The sequence below is a fragment of the Callospermophilus lateralis genome, chromosome 6 (genome assembly GCF_048772815.1).
Source record: "Callospermophilus lateralis isolate mCalLat2 chromosome 6, mCalLat2.hap1, whole genome shotgun sequence".
NCBI lineage: Eukaryota > Metazoa > Chordata > Mammalia > Rodentia > Sciuridae > Callospermophilus > Callospermophilus lateralis.
The window spans coordinates 57,412,892-57,435,157 of NC_135310.1; the positions used below are offsets into that span (position 1 = coordinate 57,412,892).

General features: G+C 43.1%; 1 protein-coding gene across 2 annotated transcripts in view; it reads right to left on the reverse strand.

Moving 5' to 3' along the window:
- The window catches only part of Sobp (sine oculis binding protein homolog), a 160,199-nt gene that overhangs the window by 13,882 nt on the left and 124,051 nt on the right, over positions 1–22,266 (reverse strand). For both annotated transcript variants that reach the window (XM_076859882.2, XM_076859881.2), the window contains one exon: positions 5,428–7,374. In XM_076859882.2, the coding sequence (XP_076715997.2) occupies positions 5,431–7,374 (1,944 nt within the window). In that variant the 3' untranslated portion in view covers positions 5,428–5,430. The remainder of the gene's footprint in view (positions 1–5,427; positions 7,375–22,266) is intronic.

Consider the following 22,266-nt stretch of genomic DNA (forward strand, 5'->3'; position numbering starts at 1 on the left):
AGTGCAACAAGGGAGTGACTCATGGAACCCAGTCCTGGAGACTATTTCAGCTCAAGTTTGGCATAGAATCTAAGCACATCCAGTCAATTCTAATTTCCTTCTCAGGTGAGAAAGTATACTGGAGAGCTGGAGGAATAAGGAGCACTCCTAGATATCTGTCCACAATGTCCCTGCGTTTATTGACCTGCCCATTTTTTTTTTTTCTGACTCCAGCCATCCTGCTCTCTGGGCCTCAGTGGCAGGGTAGATGGGTTTCCCACAGAATAATGGCATCTCCCAATACTATATAAATTTTGAAAGTCCAAGTGCCAGGGAAGCACCTAGTTTGTTTCTTTTCTTGCTTCCTTTACTTCTTTCTCTATTTGCCAGGAATGGTAAGTTTGAACTTTTGCATTGTGTCAATAAGGCAATCTTTTCAAGGCAAGTACTACATTTTTGTAGCTGCAACTGTGGTTTTGCAACATTAGGCCCATAGCAAAAATTGCCAAAAGTAAATGCTAATTTTTAAAGAAACCTTACAATTAATTCGACTTTCTCAGAGAAATGAAAAAGTCCAACTCAGATATTTCTTGCTAATAATGTAAGATAATCCTTCAGAGATACAGAACCAAAATCTCTGGACCTCTTCTCCCAAGAGAATGCCTCTATGATAGGCACATTAAACTGTTCATGAAATTTCAGGGGGTGCTGCTAAAGGCCATCTAGATGGACTAGTCCATGGGCCACGAGACCAGCATTGGGGAGCTGCCACATGGATTGGAAAGTGTGAAGATCACATCCAGGACTAGTGCTGCACTTGCATCACCCTGTGTGGGTCCATCTTAAAAGTTTATGCATTAAGCACTTTTCTAGCCGAATCCTAGTTCCAGGCCTTCTGAAGACGGAGGGTTTTGACTATTTCTGAAAATAATAATAACATGGTCACATATTATCTCAAATTCCATCATAATCTGATTGACACGATCTCTAAAAGTCAAATTCTTGCACACTAAAATCCTCCCTTTCAAGCCTTTTGTCATGAGGGTTAACATGGACCCAGCAGCTCATTAAATGGGACATGTTTATGGCCCATCTTGACATTGTTCATCCTTAAAGCTTTCCTTTGCAAGTCTGGAATGATCACAGCAAAGACACTCTCAGGTCCTTGACAAGGACGCCCACTAACAGGTGGACATGACACCAACCTGACCTGGTGGCTTCTCATTGCCTCTTCGAAGTACCTCTACTAGAACTATAAGGCCAACTTCATTCTGACAGACAAGGCTAACCTTTAACTCAGAGACTGTCACCAATGAGCATTTCAACCATTTTATATACTGGAACCTTAAACAGCTCAAGTTTGGCATAGAATCTGAGCACATCCAGTCAATTCTAATTTCCTCTTGTCTCTTTCAGTTTTCCTTCCTTCCTTTGCTTTAAAAATGGGCTACCATAGTATTGTTTCAAATAATAATACTATTATTGTCATATTATTATACAATAATAATACTTTTTTCTTCAACTTCAGTCCAAGAGACCAAACTGGTAAAAAGTTACTTGCTACCTCCTCCTTTTTGACTTTCCTAATGAGATGAACCCCTCACCTTACAATAATTTGGCTGCATAACCAAATTAAGAAGTCAACATTACAGGTCCCCCCTTCCAGCTCGCTCAGAGAAAATGCAGAGCTGAATCTTACTGGTGATCCCGGATCATAGAGTCAAGACCAGAGAAAAGAGTTTCATATTTTCTTTCTATATGTTTCTAGGGTTCAAGAAACAAACAAATTTGGGAACCACAAAGGTGGGAAGTTGTATGGACCTATTATTCCTGGAGAATGGAAGAGCAGGGGTGAAAGGGTTATTCCTGGAACACATTTTTTCCATTGATTATTTTACTTAAAAAGAATACTTCATTTCCCTGGAAAACTGAGGAGGGGGAACATTTTCTTTTGAATATATTCAAACATTTGCAAATGGTTACTCTGAACTCCCCAATGTACCATAAACAAGTGTAAACTATAGAAATTCAGAAAAATGTACAAATACAAACAGCTATCCCCCAAGCTCCCAGGCAAAGACAAAGAAGGGAGTATTCCATTTATAAATGGAATTCTTTGTGGATAGAATAGTTTGAGAAATGTTTATACATTGTTTTCCTTATTATTTGTGGGGATGTTTTTTTTTTCCCTAGCTACAGAAGCTGCAGAACTGGTATTTAGAGTCTTAAAAGTTGAAGATTAAAGGGAGTTTACAACCTTTTACAATCTTCAACTAAACAATTAGTTCTGCATCTGGAGAAAAATCATTTGAAATCATTTGTAGTTGTATCAACAAATAAAAAAACATAAAGTCAGGTTCAGAATAACTTGGAACTGGGAGGAAAGGGCTGTAATTTGCAAGGAACTAACAAATATGATGATTTCATCAAAGACCGCTGTAGCTGGGTTGATTTTCAGATACAGTCTGCTTTGGATCTATTTTAAATGTTTTTTTTTAATCATAATACTGTATGAGACAGGTGGACATAACAAGAAGAATGAGGAACACTGACAGGAGCTGCTGACAGACTCTCCTGTGAGAAATCATAATGAATCACCAACAGACACAGGGGACATTGCTCACAGGCACCTCTCTCACCTACCGCATCTCAGACTGCATTCTGCTTTGGGTTTCTTAATGCTTTCACTTTGGTTTTAACTTGTCATCAAATAGTGCCCCATCAGGGCACAAAAGCTACCCAGTTCTTTATTTAATGGATGCATTTCAATTCCCCCAACCATATGAATGGACTGAGTTTCTGAAGACATAGAAGAAAAACAGCATCGTGTGTGCACAGAAAAGCAGGAAGGGCCAGAGGGTATGAGTGAATTATGGCAGGCTGAGGCTGCACTGTGAGGTGACGTGGAACTACTGAGGGCAAGAGGAGGTGTGACTGAGTGGAGGAAAGATGGTTCTTCCTCACCTCTTAAATCACTTGTCTTGCCACCTCTCAGTAGCCAACAAAGCCTGAGTATTTCTGACATTAGAGAAAAACTGTAATTTCTTGGGGGATCCATTACAAAAAGAACTCTAATCTCAAGAGGTATTATCTGAAATTGGCTGAAACGGGTTAATATTTTTAGTAATGATCCTGGTCCACATGTAAGACCCTCACTTGATTCTTTATTCAGAAACATAGATCATCCAAATAGCCATCATATATTTTATGCTTTTATGAACTTTTGGTCCCATGCTACTTATAAGCTTGTGTCACTATTCTTGACCAGGTCACTTCTCAACTCACTAATGGAAGTAAAATCTTTCACCCTCCCAATCTTTCTTTAATGTTATTTGAGTGATATTAGAATGTATTTAAATGGTAATTCTCAAGGCTTTCTGGCTTACTGAAGGTAGTCACTTATTTGTCACATATCTTCCCATTACTCAAAGCTTTGTCAAGCATATGAAATTACTTTTCTGAACAAATCAGGGGCATTTTCAACTGAGTTATCTGTGAGAAGGCTAAGGCTATCTGTCTTCAGACAACAGAACTCACGGATGTAAAATCAAGAAGGAATGAATAACTCGTTTATAGTAGTCTACTTATACTGGCAAAGCCATCCATGGAAAAGGAAACCTCAAACCATGGTGTCTGAGAATCCCTTCTTACACCATCCAACAAGTCCCTTGCTCTGGTTCTGTGCCTCCTAAGCAAACCTCTGGCTATGTGAGGTGCCCATGTAAATACACCAACCTAGAGACAATGGGATGGGCACACGACACCAAGGGTTACACTCCATGGTTTTATGTCCCACCAGGTTTGTTGTTGGAGCTGGAAAAATAAGAACTAAATATTATCTGAGCAATTGAGGAAACTGGTAAATAGAGGTTTGGTGGTGTTTTTTTAGAAACTCCCTCAGAACAACTGAGATGGACAAAAAATTTCAGTAAGTAGAGTAAGGAAGGAACCTATTAGCCTATTCTCCTACAGTGGGGTAAAGGAGTCAGAGAGCCTGCACTTGAATCTCATCTCTGCTTTACAATGACAACCATCATTGATAAGTTCCATAACCTACCCCTCTCCCCCAGTTTACTCCTCAGGAGAATGAATGTGATTGTCTTATGGATCCAGATCCAAATATATACTACTGAGAAGCACTTCAAAGAGAGCCTGCACACACAAATGGGAGTGATTCTTCTTCCTGCCTCTCCTACGCCAGGCCCCATGGATTTCCATCCCCACCAGATGGTAAATGCCTTGGGAGCAGGCACAGCATGGTCTTCACCTTTGTATCCTCCCAGGCCCTGGAAGGAGCAGTGCACGGGTGAAGTGCTCATTTATTGATATTAAGATCAATATCAAGATATTAAGATATTATTATTATCTTCTCTTTTCCATAGGCAATTGATAAACTCAACAGCATTTTGGCCTGTTTCTGCCCACTTGCTCAGGTAACAACCTGAACTGACACAAGTTCCCCCACTTACCAGCTGATTTGGGCAAGATTTCTAAACTGCATCTTCCTTTTTGGTATATGCATCCAATGCCTATTCTCCCAGGATTGGTGAGAGGAGCAGATGAGGCCACATTTGGCTATGGTTGTCACACAAGCCAGTTTCTATCCCCCCTCTCTGAAATCTGTGACTCTTTCTTATTTTAGCAAGGACTTCCCCTTTTCCCTAACCAAGCTTCCCACTGTCTGCAGAAGTGAACAATGTACTAGCTGAGCCACTGAGCCCCAAAAGGGGAGACAGCAAAGCTAAGATTCGGATTTGCATTGGTGAACGCTGGATGGTGCCAAACCGAAGGAAGAAGTTATGACAAGAAGTTATGAGCTCCATCACTTTTTCAGGCAAGTGTGGCTTGGTGGCCTGGGTTCAGGTGACATATCTATGTATGTAAGAAGTTTCATTTTTATTCTCATCCTACAGATGGTATCCCATGGTTATCAATAAAATATGATGATTTGGGACATTCTTCCAATGAGGCTACCAGCTGTAGTAGGCCTGCCAGCTCAGGAGTTCCCTGGGCTTTTCACTACTGAAATCTTATGACCAAAATTTAGGGTTCCAAAATAATCTCTCCTTCCTTTCCACATCCTCCTCCTCTCTAGTAGGGTGAATTACAGAGTTGAGCCTAATAGTAAAATCAAAATGTAATCGAAAGAGTGTTTTTACTCCAGTTCAACGCTGAACTTTACCCTCAAGTGACCTTGCGCATGACACTTAGACATGCTGTGGCTGTTTCCTCAGCTGTAAATAGGGACTGGTGTTAGTAAGCAAGTGCTCAGTGTCATAGTTGTTGGATCCAAACGTAGATAGTACACGGCCACACAATGTGTACTGTAAAATACGCAAGATTTTTTTAAAAATCACGATTATTAATACAACTCTCTCGCCTCTGCCTTGTAAAAAGCAAAGCGAGGTGCAGTGGCTCGTGGAGGAGCGCCCAGGTGGACATACAAACCTTTTACTTATTCTGATTTCTAATTCGGAGGCATCTCCTTTTGAGCGGCGGCTCCAGGTCCTCGGGCCCGGCGCTGAGCATGGGCGAGGAGATGATGCACGGCGCCATGGCAGTCTTCTCCGCGGGTTTTGGCACAGGCTGAATCACGCAGCCGGTCTTGGGCAGCATCCGCAGAGCATAGGCGTGGTCCTCGTCTGCGGGGTTATTAAGGTTAGGGTCCGATTTGTCGCCCCCCGCCAGGGCCTCCTCCCCTATCAGCTTTTTGGCCGCCTCCCCGTCCAGGTGGCAGTTGGAAGCACAGTTGTTCTCCTTGACCGACTCCAGCTCGCTCACCGCCGGCTCCTCGGGCGACAGCAGCTTCTTGAGCGGCGCGGGCGGCGGTGGCGGCGGCGGCTGCTCGGGCGGCGGCTCCGCGCTCTTGGCGCCCTCGGCTGCAGCGCCGCGCGTGCCATTCACGATGACGTTACAGGCCGCAGCGGCCTCGGGGCCGGCGGGGGCGCCCGGGCCCGGGTCGCCGGCGGCGGGAGGGCTGCAGTGGCCGTCCCTGCAGCCGCCGCAGGTCCTGCGCTCCGCGGAGCCCGGCTCGCGCTCCGCCTTGACATGCGTGTGCAGCGCGCGGTGGATCACGTTGTGCAGCCGGGCCCGGTGGCCCACGGTCAGGTCGATGACGCCGTCCTGCGGTCCTTGCAGCACGCCCGGGAAGCCGAGCTGGCCGCCGGTAACCGGGGGACTGCCTGCGCGCCGTGTCAGGTCCACCACTTGGCTCCGGTTGTGCTCAGCGGGCGCAGGCGCCAGGCTCAGGGCCTGGCCAGAGCAGCCGGGCGGCGAGTCCGAAGACTTAGACGAGCCCTGCTTGGAGTCCCTGGGAGACAGGGAGTGTCCGCCTGGCTTGCCCCCCGCTGCCGAGGAGTCGCCAGGGGCGCTCGGAATGAAGTTCTCCCCGTTGCTGGAGAATCCATTGGGGGGCTTGGAATCATTGACGTGAGGGATGGGAATAGGGATAGGGATGGGCACAGGCAGGGGCACGATCACCGGATATGGCACGAGCAGGGTGGGGGGTGGAACCAGCGGGGCGAGCGACGGCAGCCCGAAATTCATCATCTGGGGCACCGGCATCGGGCCATTTGGCATCATGCTCACCGGTGGGAAGGGAAGACTCGGCAAGGGGGCACCGGGGGGAGGTGGGGGCAGCAGGCCAGGGGGGTTCCCAGGCATGGTGGGCGTGCTCGGGGGATGGATGTGGGGCGATAGCATGGGCCTGTGCATGGGGCTGGAAGTGGGGCCGAGGTTTCTGGGGCCTCCAGGCGGGGGCCCAATGCCGGGAAGCATGGGGTTGGACAGTGGGCTGTTGGGGTTGGAGGCATGGTGTGGTGGCCCGCGGATGAAAGGTGGGCGGATCTGCTGCATGATCTGCTGCTCCATGAAGATGGGCAGAGGCACCGGGCCGCGGTTGGTCATCACCATGGGAGGGCTACGAGGAGGGACGCCGAGGGGAGGTCCAATGCTAGCAGGTGGCTGAACAGAGACAGGAGGGATGTTTGGAGTCTCGCTGATGGGGATGGACTTGGGCACTGGCGTGGGGATTTTAGTGACAGAGCAGTTGGCAGTGTCAGATGGAGAGACGGTGGTGGACGCCGATGGGCCAGGGCCCTGGCTTTGGCCAGCTGCAGCCACCGGGGAAGGGGCCTTCCTCCGAGCATCTGTTAGTGGGATATTCCAAGAGTCTGGAGTGAGCAGCTGCACCCCGGTGCCTTCTGCTTTATTTTCCAAGGGAGGGTGTAATGTGCTGCACAGCCCAGCTGGAAGATTGGCCTGGGTCTCTTTGTAGAAAATGTCCATTTTGTATTGATTGAGACATTTCGCACTGCAGAACTGAAGCCTTCTTTCCCCGTCCCCAAAATCCAGGTATTCTTTTGTGTGTCTTATGTGCTTACACCAGTCACATACCTACAACACAGTTAAAAAAAAAAAAAATCAGGTAAGATAAACAACTTCCTTAGGTAGATGGCATTTCACATTTCATGTAAAGGTTCTTTTAAACTATCATAATTTTTCAAATAGGTTGAAGCATTTCCTTCTAAGAGGTAAAATTCTGGAATGTTGTGAAATGATGCATTTGCTTTATAAATACTAACTTCAGAACAGCAATGATCACAGTCCCTATACTTTTTATAGAAACTATGTAGACCTCTTTAAGCATGTCTCGAAGATGGCTCTGACAAATGGAAGTACATATACCTGCCCAGTGTACCTGCCCTCACACTTTCATTTGTCAAACAGGCTCACTGTAAACACAAATCTAAATAGTTTTGGAGGGAAGGATTCTCCAGAAAGCTCGGTGGGCATGAAACACATAACCCCTTAAAATTCTCCTCATGCAAAGTCACTTTACACTATTCACTGTGTCCAATAATGCAGTTGGAAAGGGTGTGCTGTGTTAACCAATAACACAAAGCACTGAACATCATTATGTCTGGCTTCCAAGGAAAAACTTGGAATTAGTCATGAAGTCTGTGTGAGGTTTAGCTATTCCCAACCTGTGATGTTGCAGCAAGCTAGAATTATTTTTTGAGCTGTTTGCCCACTCTTTCTCAGTAGTCAGAATTTTTGGTGACATTTCTTGGCAGGCAGTCTTATTTAACAACTTTTCAAACACCAGAGAACATTTTCCAAAAGTTGTTATGGCTTTTTCCCCCTTCAAATACTCCTGGCAAAAGAAAGACATCACCAAATTTATTTTAAAGTTGGGCTGCAGAACTAATTAAAGGCTGAGAGCTTTTCCCAATTGGAAATCACCAGACATCAAAGTTCAAAAAATAGTCATTCTCGGCTTCAGAACCCATTACTTTGGAGAAATTATTGTGATTTCATTAACACATTAATTTTGCAACACCATCAGCTCTCACAGATGGTGAAGACATGATCTACAATTCAAATATGACTCTTGTTTGCACAAATGTCTTTCCTTCATATGGCATTTTAAACAAGAATTAATATGAGTAATCTTGCCATAGCTATAAACAGATAAACAGATGTCAAAATTTTCAATAGTTCTTTCAGTGCCTCACTTTTTTTGACAGACTTTTACAACACACAATCTTTTTTCTTTTTCTTATTTATTTATTTATTTTGTCATTTCCTTAGCACACAAGCCATACAGCACCAGGGAGGAATTGTGAAACAGTGCAATGGTGAGTTTATTGAATTCAAGTTTCTCTCTCATAAAGCACTGGTTCCAATACGGGTTCTAAAAGGAAACTTTTTTTTGAAGAGTGTCTGCTCTGATGTCTCTCTCTCTCTCTCTCTGTGTGTATGTGTGTGTGTGTGTGTGTGTGTGTGTGTGTGTTTAACTATTGTAAATGGATGTAATTAAAAGATGATAAATTTTAATAATGATTGGTCACATAAACAATGCAAAAACAACATATGCTGGGCATTTGATTACTCATCTCATTTAACTCTCAGTTTTTCTTGATTGTAAACAGTGGTGGCATGCTGCTATGTGATTGTGGGCGAATACTCGCATGGCAGATGTGGGTCTGTATGTGCAAATATACTCTTTTCCTTCTCACTTTTTTTTTCCTCCACTATATTTACAGGTAATAAACTTGACAGTGTGAGATTGAATAAAATAAACTTATTGCCACCCATTAGTTTTTTTAGTCTGGTCTCATATCAAATTGCCCTTTCAAAACACTTCTTGCAAAAATCTGAGAGTGAGAACACTGCTGAGTGACCTTTAATGATTAGAAAGGCAACTTCTCAATTTAGTTAGGAAAACTGTTACAGAGATTAAAGTGGTTAAGAAATAATAATTTTAATATTTATAGTCTCCTATCTTTCACAATGTTTCAGGTTCCTCCTGAACTAAGTTGTTTTTTTTTTTTTCCATTAGTGAGATGCCCAGTTTACAAATACATGCAGAATTGCCTCTGATAAGAGTCCCACAGAATCCATCAGACCCTCAAATTTCTCTTCTAGGTAAAGGTTAAGTAACTAGAAGTGGAAATACCATACACATAAGTTATTTTTAAAGTCTGATCATTTTAATAGAGTTAACATAAAATGATGTGACATTTCAATGTACCATGAAACAAATTCTCCTGTCTCTTTTTCAATATTAAGCCTCCACAGAAAGCCTACAGTATGAATTTACAAGCTTGAAGTGAGATATCAAATATAACTTCTTTAATTGTGGACTAAACACATTATCAATGAATTAAACTAATCAAAATAATATGCCAGTTTTTCTGGCATGCTTCTTTTGGATCTAATTTTTTAACCAGAAGGGAAAAGAGCTTTCTGAAATCCTTAATTGGTTTTTAAATTGCCAAATTGAAAAAAAAAAAAAAAAAACTTCTTTTTTTTTTTTTTTACTTCCTGAAGATCCCTGTCTCTTCAAGCTAAGTAAATATTTTCAAGCAGAGTGAATAATAATAATAATAATCTAAATATAACTTAAATGTTCTCCCTTCATTTCCTTCATTTTAAAGAATTCTTTAATGGATAAGGATTGTTCATAGATTTATCCTAATTATCAAGTGAGAATTCCCCACCATATTTGATCTATTTCCACATAGGAAGAATTACAGATATTACAGTTAAGCAAAAATTCTACTTCATCAAACTTCTCCATTGGAACCAAGGCCTAATGTCAGCGCTTGACTTTCTGCAGCATCTGCAAGTGCTCAGGACGTAGCATGCCATTTTTGTCCTGTTTTGGGGTAATGTGAGTAGTGTGTGTGTATCATCTTGCCTTATTACATTTCAATTCAGAACACTGACCTAAAAATACTAAAAGCAATCTTTCTGATGAAGAAAAGAATTATTAGAGGGGGGAAAAATATTGTCACTTAAGAAATAATGAATCAAGTCTGTCTTACAGGACACATCATTTAAGATGAGGTCAATGAATTTATGGCACAAATGGGTATATCATGTGAGGCAATGACACACGGTACCATCATTCATTCTACATCTAACTAATGACACACTTGTAGTAATTAAAGATTTCATCATAAGAGGCTGAGCTGATTACTTAAGATGTGGTAGCTGGGTGAAAATATATACTGTATCTCCCTCTCTTTAATAAAATAACATTTGCATATCCACAAAATACAACGCCTGTGTCTCTTGCATGGAGGTTTTCTGAATTGTGGTGGTGTGGGGGTATTCTTCCCTTCTTTTCCTGTTGACCAACTTTACATTTCGTTAATTTTATTTTATTTTTACTTGTTGAGGCCTTCTTTTTTATTCATTATGCCAATAAGTACCAAAATTCCTTCAGACGTTTTAAAAGATAAAGACAAGAAGTGCAGAGCTCAACTTGCTGGGCTCGGGAATGATTTCCCCCTAATTCCACCCCAGCTTTGTTTCTGTTGGAATCTGGCCTCTTTGGTTCCCCTTCTCTCCCTAACAGGTCCCAGATTGGATAGGGGCTGACGCTGTTTAACGATGCCAATCTGGGGACTGAACAATCAGCAAATGCGATGCCATTGAGCAAGACAGCTGAAATGCTTCGTATCACAAATACATAATGTATCACCAGGAAGACAAAAAGATCACAAAGGAGATAAACAAATGCATGTTCCATTCAACCCCAGAACAGCAGTCCTCAAAAAAGATTAAATTTACCTTCCTGGGATGTGTCCAATTCTAAACAACAGAATGAACATTTCCTTTAGTCCATTTAGAGTATTTATATTTTGGTGGCTGACTGCCAGGGTAGTACTTATAAGCTCAGTGGCCTGATGGATTCACTCCTTTCCTGTGAAATAAATGTGTGGCAACCTACACCGTTAAACTGCTCAAAAGACACTGCCTCAGCAGAAATAGCACTTGCTCTTGATACCAGAAAACTGAAAGGCAGGACTTCTGGTTCCTATAACTCTTTCCATCTTGTATTTCCTCTGGAAAGAAAGAAAGCTATTCATATTGGCAACTGAGCCTTCATTTTTATATAAACGTCCAAAGTCAAAGCCAAAGTATGCCATGAGGTTACCCACATGGGCACAATATATACATTCTGCTGGGCTTATGAGAAGATTCGGGTAACTGGGGGGGGGGGCGCAGGGTTTCTAATTAACACATTAATCAGCTGTCAGCTGTGGGAGTAAAGTTCATCCTTTAATGGAACCCACCGCTGCCTTCTGAGTGGTAATCTGGCATCAGGCAATATTTAATTAAGAAACCCTTGTGCTGAAACCTTTCTTCTCTGGGCAAAGACATTTGCAGCAATGGAACAGTAAAAAGATATTACCATCTGTTTGAATGCCATCAACAATTTAAAAAACAAAACACATCTCTCTGTCCTGCGGACTTTCCACTATTATAGCACCCAGGCAACGTGCAGAAGTTGTAGATCCTTAAGAGAGATTGCATTTTGTCATAGGATGGTGGTTCTCTAGGTCTTGTGTGTTAAATTTGGCATTGAGCTTTTGGTCCAGGTCAGCTCAGAACTCCTGGGCTCATTCAGGAGTGCTGCAAAGGAGGCTGGAGAACATGGGTGGCGGTGTGCAGGGTTTTGAAGGCTTTGGGGTCTGCCTTACCTATTGACAGTCACTTCACAGCATGAGTGGAGACTGACCCTCCTACACACTTGCTCCCAGCCCTACTCTGCAACCCTGATCCTTTGGGTCTTGACACTGACTCTAGCAAGGATCTAGATAGGTGTACTTGGGGGACAGAAGCTACAGAATCACATGGGATCTGGAATCAGAAAATATAGGTGTGAGTCTGGGCTCCATTAAATAACAGCACTCAATCTTATGAAAATCTCAGCCTCGGTTTCTCCATCTGCAAAATGGAGCTAATCATGTGCCAGATATATTGCCAAGCTTGTCACCCAGTCTATCTTTTTAATCCACAGGCTTCCCCACCATGGTCGCTGAAGGTGAATATATTTTTAAGTCCAACTTGTGGGAAGGATGCTTCAATGGCAATGTGAGGAGGGAAAAGGAGATTGTTTTTCTGTGAGCCCAGGTGTCTCGATAGAAAATGGGGCATGTTTCTCTCAGGACAAATGCATGCCATGTCTCACAGACACCAGCCCCAACCCTGCTTTCCAGGAGACTCTGTCCCAGGGGCAACAGGGACCTTCTGCAGTGACAAGAAAGCCAGCCAACAGTGTTGTGCACATCCAAGCTGTCCATGGCCCTGAGAACCCTCTATCCGGCTCCTACAGAGCCCTCTTCTTGTCCACAGGCAGACATTCTCCAATGCAGGAAAAGCCTAATAAAGCAGCATGGCGCCTGGACATGAGGATTAGAACCACTAAAACGAATACTTCCTCTTAGGCTCAACTGCTGTGTGAAAAGTGGGAGCCATAAACTGTGCTATTCATGTTTTATTTAAAAACAGAGCTGATGGACAATCTGCTTGACTCATTACATGGCAGAACTATCTTCCAAAAATACGGCCAGAAGTCACATTTTCAGATGCCTTTAAGATGGGTGGAACGTACCCTCCGGTGGCAGAAGGTATGTGTGAGGGAAGAGCATTTGTGGAGGGAGAAGGGGTCACCAAAAGTGGAGAGGGCAGCCAAGCTCACCATTCCAAGTTTTTATGCAAATTGGAATTGAGAAGGAAGAAGAAAAAAAGAATGATCTGGCTACAGACATTCAAGGCCATACCGAAATCAGGAGAGAGATTTTGATAGGAACAGCTAGGTGTCTTTCAAAAAAGCAAATTCATGAAGAAGTTCATTTTCACAATGAGAAATTTTGCTGGTTTAGATTCCAACACAAGGATGTTTGCTACATAATTCTCTATATTAAAGGGCCTTCTTAGGTTTTTGTTTTGTTTTGCTTGTATTTTTCTTCTGTGTCTCAGTTTCCCTTCTCTCTGTTTTCTTCTGTCTCTCTCTCTCTTCCCCTTCTCTAAAATAGGATTTGTAACTTAAGTAGAGGTTAAAGAGCATCTTTGTTAGAATTAAAAATCTCATTAGGAAACTGCCCTGTAGGAACTTTATACGGTGACTTGAGTCCTACTTATCTTGCAAGTTTTAAGCAGGAATCCAGAAGTCTTGGCTCAGGTCACTGGGACAGATCCTTTTCTTTCTCATATGTCATCAACTCTATAAAGCACAGCAGAAGTGGGCCTGAAATCCAGGATCTCAATGAGCTTTAAGGGATGGCTCATGACTGACCCAACTCTGTGATTCTAAAGCCAGAACAGGAGATGGAATCCTGGCCTGGATTCATTGACCACTGGGCCATCCTGACAGCCAAACGCATGATTCACAAGAAGGTGGCTTCCCTAGGGCTGACACATCAGGTTTAAGATGTGTCTAAGAGCATTTGCCTCTCATCACAAAGCCTCATTGGCGCTGGGTAAACAGTTCTCATGACAACACATCACACAATGGAAACTGAAAAACTGTCAAACATCAGAAAATCTGGTCTACCTGGTACCAAATCTCAGCCTCTCTGTCCTGAAAGGTCACAGAAATTGCTAAAGTGAAAGTCAGCCCTGAAAGGAACCTCAGAGGCCTTTTCCTCCTCTGCTCAGTGTTCTGAGCCTCAGTGCTTGGCTGTAAAAAAAGACCATGGATGGTGACAGCACTTCCAGGGAACATGTAAGGAAGAAAGGATGGCTAAGGATGCCAAAAGGTACCTGTAGAAGCAGAGAGCAGCATCCGGCCCTGTTTCCTGTTGTCATGCTGCTGCCCCGGCTTCAATTTCCTCGCCTTTTTATCAACTCCAGATATTATATCCACCACCTGCCCTGAAAACCTGGCCATCGCAGAATCCACCTGACTCATTCCAATGAACCTTGATCCAGGGTCCACTCTGTGTCAGGCACTGTGCTAACTGGGGATAAGAACTGAGTAAGATTCAGCCCGCTGCCCTCAGACAGCCAAGAGTCTACTGCAGGAGACGGGAGGCGTGAGGTTTTGACTTATCTTTATTCAGCCGTCTTTGCTTCAAACTGAAACTTTAAAGAAAACCAAGCTTCTATTTATAAGACTTTTATTTACTCAAAATAAATCCCTGAGCTGTGCTCAAGAAGGCACTGGGCTGTGGAACAGTGCAGGAAAGGTCTCGGCACCTGCCCGCACAAGTTCAAGTCCTGTCATTAATGTCAGCGGAGGAAACTACTAGCACATCCTTCTCCCCCAGCAACACTCTACCCACCCCTCCCCCATCAACAGATTTGTTCTAAAGGTCAAAACTCAACTAAGTTGAAGGTTGTTTTTTTTTTTTTTCAACTAAAAATTATCCTTAATATTTTACTCTCCCAATGGTGATTTTCCCCTTTTTTTTCCTTTTCCTTTTTGTGGTACCAAGGATTGAATCCAGGGCCTCCCATATGCTAGCCAAGTGCTCTGCCACTGAGCTGCCTCCCCAGCCCTCTACATTTTATTCTGAGATAGGGTCTCACTAAGAGGCTGGCTTCAAACTTTCAATCCTTCAGACCCAGACTCTGGAGTAGCTGTAATTACAAACAGACACCATGGATTCTGCTTGACATGACTGTAGCCATCTAGAGTCGAAACGCCCAGCTTCCCTTTGTTCTTCTAACTCAATACTGTGACTCCTCTTTCCTCAGATGTACATCTAAATCATTTTTCAGATGTACGTTTATCTTGTTTACATTAACTCCTGTGTTTTCCAAATGCATATTTTAGTCTCCTTTCAAATACATCTTTGATCTTGTTTATTTTTCTCTCTCTGTTTTCTAAGGGTTTGGATATTTGAATCTTCATCGCTTGTGATTACAGGAGATCCCTGATTGCCTGGAAAAGTGGCAGTGAGGGAGTTTGGGTTGTACTTATGTATAAGGGAGACCCAGCAAGCTAATGTGATAAACAGTGAAGTGGGGACTGGGGTGTAGTTCAGAGGTAGAACCCATACTTAGCAAACATGAAGCCTGGGTCCAATTCCCAGTGCTGTAAAAGGAAATAAAAGAGAAAACATGAGGCTTCTATCTGTGGTCACTCACCTAATTTCTTCCTGAATGCAGACTTTTTAAGAAAATAGCAGAAATACTATTTCAAAGTATGTGGTTTTAGCCTCATGATATAATCAATCATACATCAATAGTAGGACTGTTTGAGAACACTGCTATTATTATCAGTGACATCGAAGCAGCCTTTTCTCCTAGGAATTTTATGTGAATCTGCCTCCCAGCCTCCTCACTGTCTGGGTGGTACCACCCAACTGCTGCAGAACCAGGGTTGCATGTGTGCAGGTGGCCAGAGTCAAGAACACTGCTGGACAGAGCTAATGGCCCCTCTGGCAATCCTTCTTTGTGTTCACTACCTCAGCCACTCTCTGGCTGCTTCTTGAAGGCCTGAGACTGCTCCTGATGATGTCTCACTCACCAACTACCCAGATTGGATGGGATCTGTGGGCATCTGGCTAATGGCCTACCTTGCATGGCCTCGGTCCTCTTTTAAGGGTTTCTTGCACATCTGTCTGAACAGAGGGCCACAGACTGAACCTGCCTGTGGATGATCTGGATTGCCCCACTTCAGCTCCTGGGGTTCATTTCTCCCCAAATCTTTCCAGGATATTCCATTGAAAGTCATGGCTTTTATTACAGTGCCTATTGCAAGCCCCAATTTGATATAGTACTAATAAATTATACTAGTAATAATAACTAACTTTACTTAAGTACTAGTAACCATACGGAACATGCTACCTGGTTTAATCCACATGTACCCTATCATACAAAGAAGCAGGCTTTAGATAGGTTAAATAACTTGCCCAAGATTACTTCACACAGGTAACAGATGGCCAATCCAGATTCTAATGAAGGTCTGTCTGGTTTCAAAGTCCAACATATTGGCCGATTATTAGTCCAACTATTTCAAGTGTTGATTTTTAGATTTTGAATTTTTGATTTTTGCATTTTCCTTCAAAACTAAAGGATCCAGATAATTGACTGACATTTGCTAATGATGTTCTTCCTTGAAATTCCAGAATCACAGACATTTAAAACCCTCAGGAATTTCATAGGTGGAGTTCAACACATCTCCCACAGCAAGCTTGGGTTTCCTTTCACACAGAGGTGGTCTTCCTGTGACAGAGACATTCATCTAGACCCATCCACACAGCCAAAGAGTGGTTCACAACACAGGGAGCTCCCTCCTTTGCAATGGTTTTGTGGTAGCAGAATAATCACAGAGCCCTGTGCCGCAGGACGCAGCCTGTTTGGTGGGACACTACTGATGGTTAGAAAGTTCAGCCACTTTATGTCCCTATCACTTCTACCTACTGATGAGTGTGCAGTTCTGCAGCATCTCCCAGCATAGACAACCCCTTTCCAAATCTCAACCTTTTAAATATTTAAAAAGGAGCCATTGCATTTCCTCCAGATTATCTTTTAAACATTCCTGGGTTCTGCACCCATCTCCATAAGTCGACTTCCCAGAGTCCTTCTATCCTATCTGTCTTCCTATGGATGTGACAATGAGAGAGTCTGTCATTTACCCAGGCAAAAAATTCATCTAAATAATGCCCCTTTAAAGAGTGAAGCCCAGAAGGAAATACAGCATCCCGACCAGTACAGGGGCCAGAAGAATTCTCCCCTCCCTAACAGAGAACATCATACCTCTGCTAACGCCACTCAAGAATGAATATGCTTTTTAGCAATTATATCTTGCTGTTAGGTTGTTGCTATTTTTAAAAAATGACCATTTATTGAGTATTGTTATAGACCAAACCTGAAGCTTTCATTTAAGCGAGTCCCTTAATTTGAACAAACTTGCAAAGGAGCTCCCCTTTGTTTTACTTGAGAAAACAAAGATCAAAGAAATGATGTAGTTTCCCTCAGTTCTCACAGCCTACCAAGAGTGGAGCCAGATTTCACATCTGGAACTTCCAGCCCTTCTCTTTTCACCCTGCTCTGTTGTTTGCTTCACTCTTGAGTTTCTGCTCACCCAAGACCTCTTTGTCTGAAGGTCTCCTCCGCTATTTGCTTAATGACATATTCAAGAGCTCAAGCCTTCTAGACTAGAGTTTCAAAAATGGGACCCCTCTCCCAGTGTTGAAAAATTGGCTCAACATCTGTTGATTTCTAACTTTTTGAAGCCTCTCCCATTCATCGTGATAGAGCAAAGATTATACAAAAGTAGATAATGAAATTCCCTGCAGATTTCCTTATGCAGGTTGAAGTTCGAAACTTCAATAGCATAGCAGGTGCTCTCTGCCTGTCTCTCTCCTCCTAACTTAAATTCACGGCCCTCTTGATGGCACTTGTCCTACCCTTTCAGTATAAAGAACATTCCCTTTATAAAGACAGTGGAAACCAAATAAAAATTGCCCAGGCCTGCCCTCTCCCCAGCCCTTTAAATACTACTCCCCGGGCTATGGTTATGGCTCAGTGGCAAGAGCTCTTGCCTGGCACATGCAAGAGCAATGTGAGGCACTGGGTTCCATTCTGAGCACCACATAAAAATAAATAAATAAAATCAGGTATTGTGTCCCTCTACAATTAAATATATTAATAACAAATAAATAAATAAATGATAGATATTACTCCATTTGCTCCAAATATTGATCTATCCACTTCTACTTCCTTTTCTCCAAGGGTCCAAACTTTTTGCACTCTCACCTCTCTAGTACAACAGTCATTTTCAAAATCTCCCCCACTCCCCTTTTACCATCACCATCCCACTCCCCTCCAAAAAAACTATGGAGCCTTTGGTTGTGGACCAAATTCACCTTTCTGTGGAAACATTTTTTTCAAATCTGTCTTTCTAATTTCTAGAAGTTAGAATTGGCCCATCATATTCAGCACTCTCTCTCCCTCTGCCATCGCATATTCTAAAATGAGTTGTCAGCTCCTCTCTCCATCCACATGCCAGGCATCTCTATTAAGAATGGTCCAATTCCAGGCTGGGGTTGTGGCTCAGGGGTAGAGCACTTGCCTGGCACGTGTGAGACACTGGGTTCAATCCTTAGCACCACATAAAAATAAATAAAAATAAAACAAAAGTTTTTTTTTTTTTTTTTTTTTTAAAGAATGGTTTAATTCCACCATCCGTCCCACCATTTGAGTATAAGAGTTAAAATGCATTCTGCTGTCATGTATAATTGGAACAAACAAACAAAAGAATGGTGGTCCAAGTAGGACCTTCTCAGAACTACCCACAAGGCAGCAGAATAATCACAGAGCCCTGTGCAGCAGGAGACGGCCTGTTTGTGGTGGGACACTACTGATTATAACTGCTCTGTTTCAAAGAGAATGATATTCTTAGCGGATATCTTACTCAATTTTCCTGTATCTTGTTTATTTGCTAATTCACCTATTTTTTAATGTCTGTTCCAGATTTTGTACTAAATGCTCCAATACTACTCTTTGGTGTTTCCTTTTAAAATCCTAAAATTCCTGTTTTATAATCCTCTTTAAGTATGTGAATTGCCACATGAGAATATATTTTCCTGAATTTTACCACCTACTAGGTAGGCGATTGAAGTATGTCATCGTATGTTTTAGTTCTGTTACCTACAGTTGAGGCACAAGCCCTGCGCACAATCTTAGGAGGATCCCTGAGATTGCTTTTATCTTTTTGTGCCCACAATCGAGGGTAACTTCATCCTTCTCAATCTCTGCACTGTCAGAGACATGGGAAACCATCCATTCGTTCCTGCTCATGGCTCAGTTTCCTTGAGAAGAACCATTCCCTCCTCCATTATCCCACTCTTCCGGTGTCTCCCCTGCAGCCTTTATTGTGTCCAGTTTTACAGGCTTCTTGGGATGGTTTTTGTCTCTCCTCAACCTTATCACTTTAGGTTTTCTTGGTGGGAACCTTAAATCTTCAAATGCATTCTTTCCTGTTTTCGGCACCACCTCACTGCCTTTACTCGTCCCTTGGGTTGGGTGCGGTGCCACATGCCTGTAATCTCTACAACTTGGGAGGCTAAGGCAGGAGGATCGCAAGTTCAAGGCAAGCCTCAACAATTTAGCGAGGCCCTAAGCAACTTAGCAAGATCCTGTCTCGAAATAACAAAAGGGCTGGAGATGTGGCTCAGTGATTTAGTGCCTCTGGGTTCAACCCGTGGTATCAAAAAGGAAAAAAAGAAAAAAAAAAAAAAAAAAACAACTTTTACTTGGGAAGCAGTATGGTTTGGTGAAGAAAATGGAAAAGGGGCCAGGAATCAGAAAAGCCAAGTCCTACCCACCCTACAACTTTGGGTGCTGCTTCTGTGCCCTTGGACTCCCTTCAAGATCTATTGGGAGCATCAAAACAAATAGTGCAAATGGAAGCACTCTTAGAAAAGCTAAGTGTCATATACATATAGATATTTTTATTTTCTTATTATAAATGTACAGCAATAATATTTCATAGTTTTTTTTTAAAAGCAAGACCAAAAGCTTTGCCTACAATTGACTCTTATTGACTTATTATTCTTTACTCATTATTCTTCTGTTAAATCTGTTACTAAAAAAACAAAGGGAACATCCACTAGTATGAGTTTCCTATGATATGCACTTCAAAGTAAAAAAAAAAAAATAAATATATATATATATTACAAAAATACGATCCAGACACCCAAATCAGCAAACACTTCACACCCCCACCATCTCCCCACCCCCGTTCTTCACTGTGTTTCCAGTGGCTTGTGCAGTGTGTGACAGCAGTGTAATTGCAGTAATGAGGAGGTTTCTGGGCCAGCCTGTGGTCCTCAGTTCGCTGTGGATGTTTTAGCCCTAGGCTCAGCTTCAGGCCAGCACCAGTCACCAGGGCCAGAGTCACCAATGGAATCCCTTATGCTCTTGACTGTGACATTTGCGGCATCTGGTGCACTGTTCTACAAATTCAAAATGCCCAGAGTACCAGACTTACAAACTTGGGGAGAAGGACTAATTTGGGTTGTCCCTAGTCCTGTCCTTTTGAGCTAATTAAAACCTGAGTAGGAGTGCCTGCTTCGAGATCTGAGAGGCCTGTGCAGGATAGCCTCGGATTTCTATGGATCTGCTGTCTGTTTCTTTGTCTCGGAAAAGCGTCTTGGCTGCTTGTGGACTATTGGTTTGTCTAGTTCTGATCCATCTTTGTTTTGTGAATTTAGCCATCCTGCTGTGCTAACTAGCTGGTTGAAAGCCACACTCCACAAAAGCTAGACTCTCCACTGAGCCTCCTTCCTCTCTAACTCCATCCTCATCAGTGAATCCTGGGTTTGCCTGACCTAATCTCCTCATCCAGACTGAATGCCTGAATTTCTGACTCATGTGAAGCAAGACAACCTAGGATACAGATACATATGTCTATATATTTAAATACATTTGTCTCTCTCTCTCTCACACACACACATACCCCTTCTAATGACTTCAAATAGCTCAATAGACACTATCACCATACCACTCACCAGCAATCTATAAAAAGACAAGTAGCCAGATAACCTGTCTTATTGTAGGGATGAGTAAATTATAAATAGCAAAAATATTTGCCAGTATTTGGGTAAATGCCCTCATCTCAACCCCTGTGTAATGAACTCCATCATTCTCTGGCCTCCTCTGAAGAAGGAGATGAAATGCAGAATACTTTGATTTGATCCATTGTACAACTAGATTCTCAGCTCCTGAATTAAAAGGGAAAAGAGTATGGCGGGACCACCTAATCTAAATGGGGTGAGAAACAAAAGAAAGAAGTATTTGGGGGTAATCTGAAAATGTGAGGCGGAGCCTTCCTTTCAGTCCTTATTATTTTAGAGTGAAATAAGCCAGGTGCCTTGGCTCAGGCCTGCAATCCCAGCAGCTTGGGAGGCTGAGGCAGGAGGATCCCATGTTCAAAGCCAGCCTCAGCAAGGCCCTAAGCAACTCAGTGAGACCCTGTCTCTAAATAAAATATAAAAAAGAACTGAGGATGTGTGTCAGTGTCCCTGAGTTCAATCCCCAATACCAAAACATTAAAAAATAAAAATAAGTGAAATCAAAGGCAATCTTGGATATAGCCCGCCATGTCAGGGCACACCTTTGAGACAGACTGGCGTGTACACAAGTGGGAGCAGCAGGAAGGGCAAGAAAGAGGAGGAGGAGAAGAATCACATACTAATTACCTTTGTCTCAACACAGAACCCATCAAATGCTGAGTGCTCGGTGGCTGTGACCCCCACCGCACCTTCCTGGCCACAGCCAACTGGACCAACGACACTGCCCAAGAGGGACAGAGTGACTCAACAGTTTGATTTTCTTCTTTGGGAAGTTTGAAATCAAAGTAACACCAAGAGACTAAGTAGGGACAGGGACAGCGGCCGTGGACATAAGGCTGGAAGACCACAGGGGAAAGGCAGTCACCAGAAACCACAGGCCAACAGAGGTGATGGGCTAGGGAGGGGAGAAGGGAGCTGAGAGTGTCCAGAGCAGAAGCTTGTGCTATAGGGAGAAGCAATGTTGTCTGCTCCTGGGAGACAATCAGACAATCCAGTTGCTCAGTTATTACCATCTTCTCTGCCAGAACAATGGCCCGGGCTCCATGGGGATGAGTGGCAATGGCTCTACCTATCTTTCAGATTTCCTTGAGCTTCTGTATAGGAAGACTCCATGATTTTAGGGAGACCAAGAGTCCAGCCAGCCTGACATGCTTTCCTCTAATTTAATCCTTGCTACAGCCATGCCAGGAATTACTTTCTGCTAAAAGATGAAGAAAATCAGTGACTTCAAAGCCCTTGAACGATCCTGTAATTCTTCCTCCCTGTGGGAAAGAAGCTCCTGGTAGCACATTATCCTGTGCCCTGCTGAGGGTGTGGGGTACCCGGGACAGCTTCCACCAGCGACTGGGGTAGGCCAACTCATCTTCAAGAGTCGGGAGGTCAAATCATCTGGCAGGTTCAGATGCAGAAAGTTGGCACCAGGACAGACCTCTTAGGATGCCAGCTCTATTTCTGAGGGCCT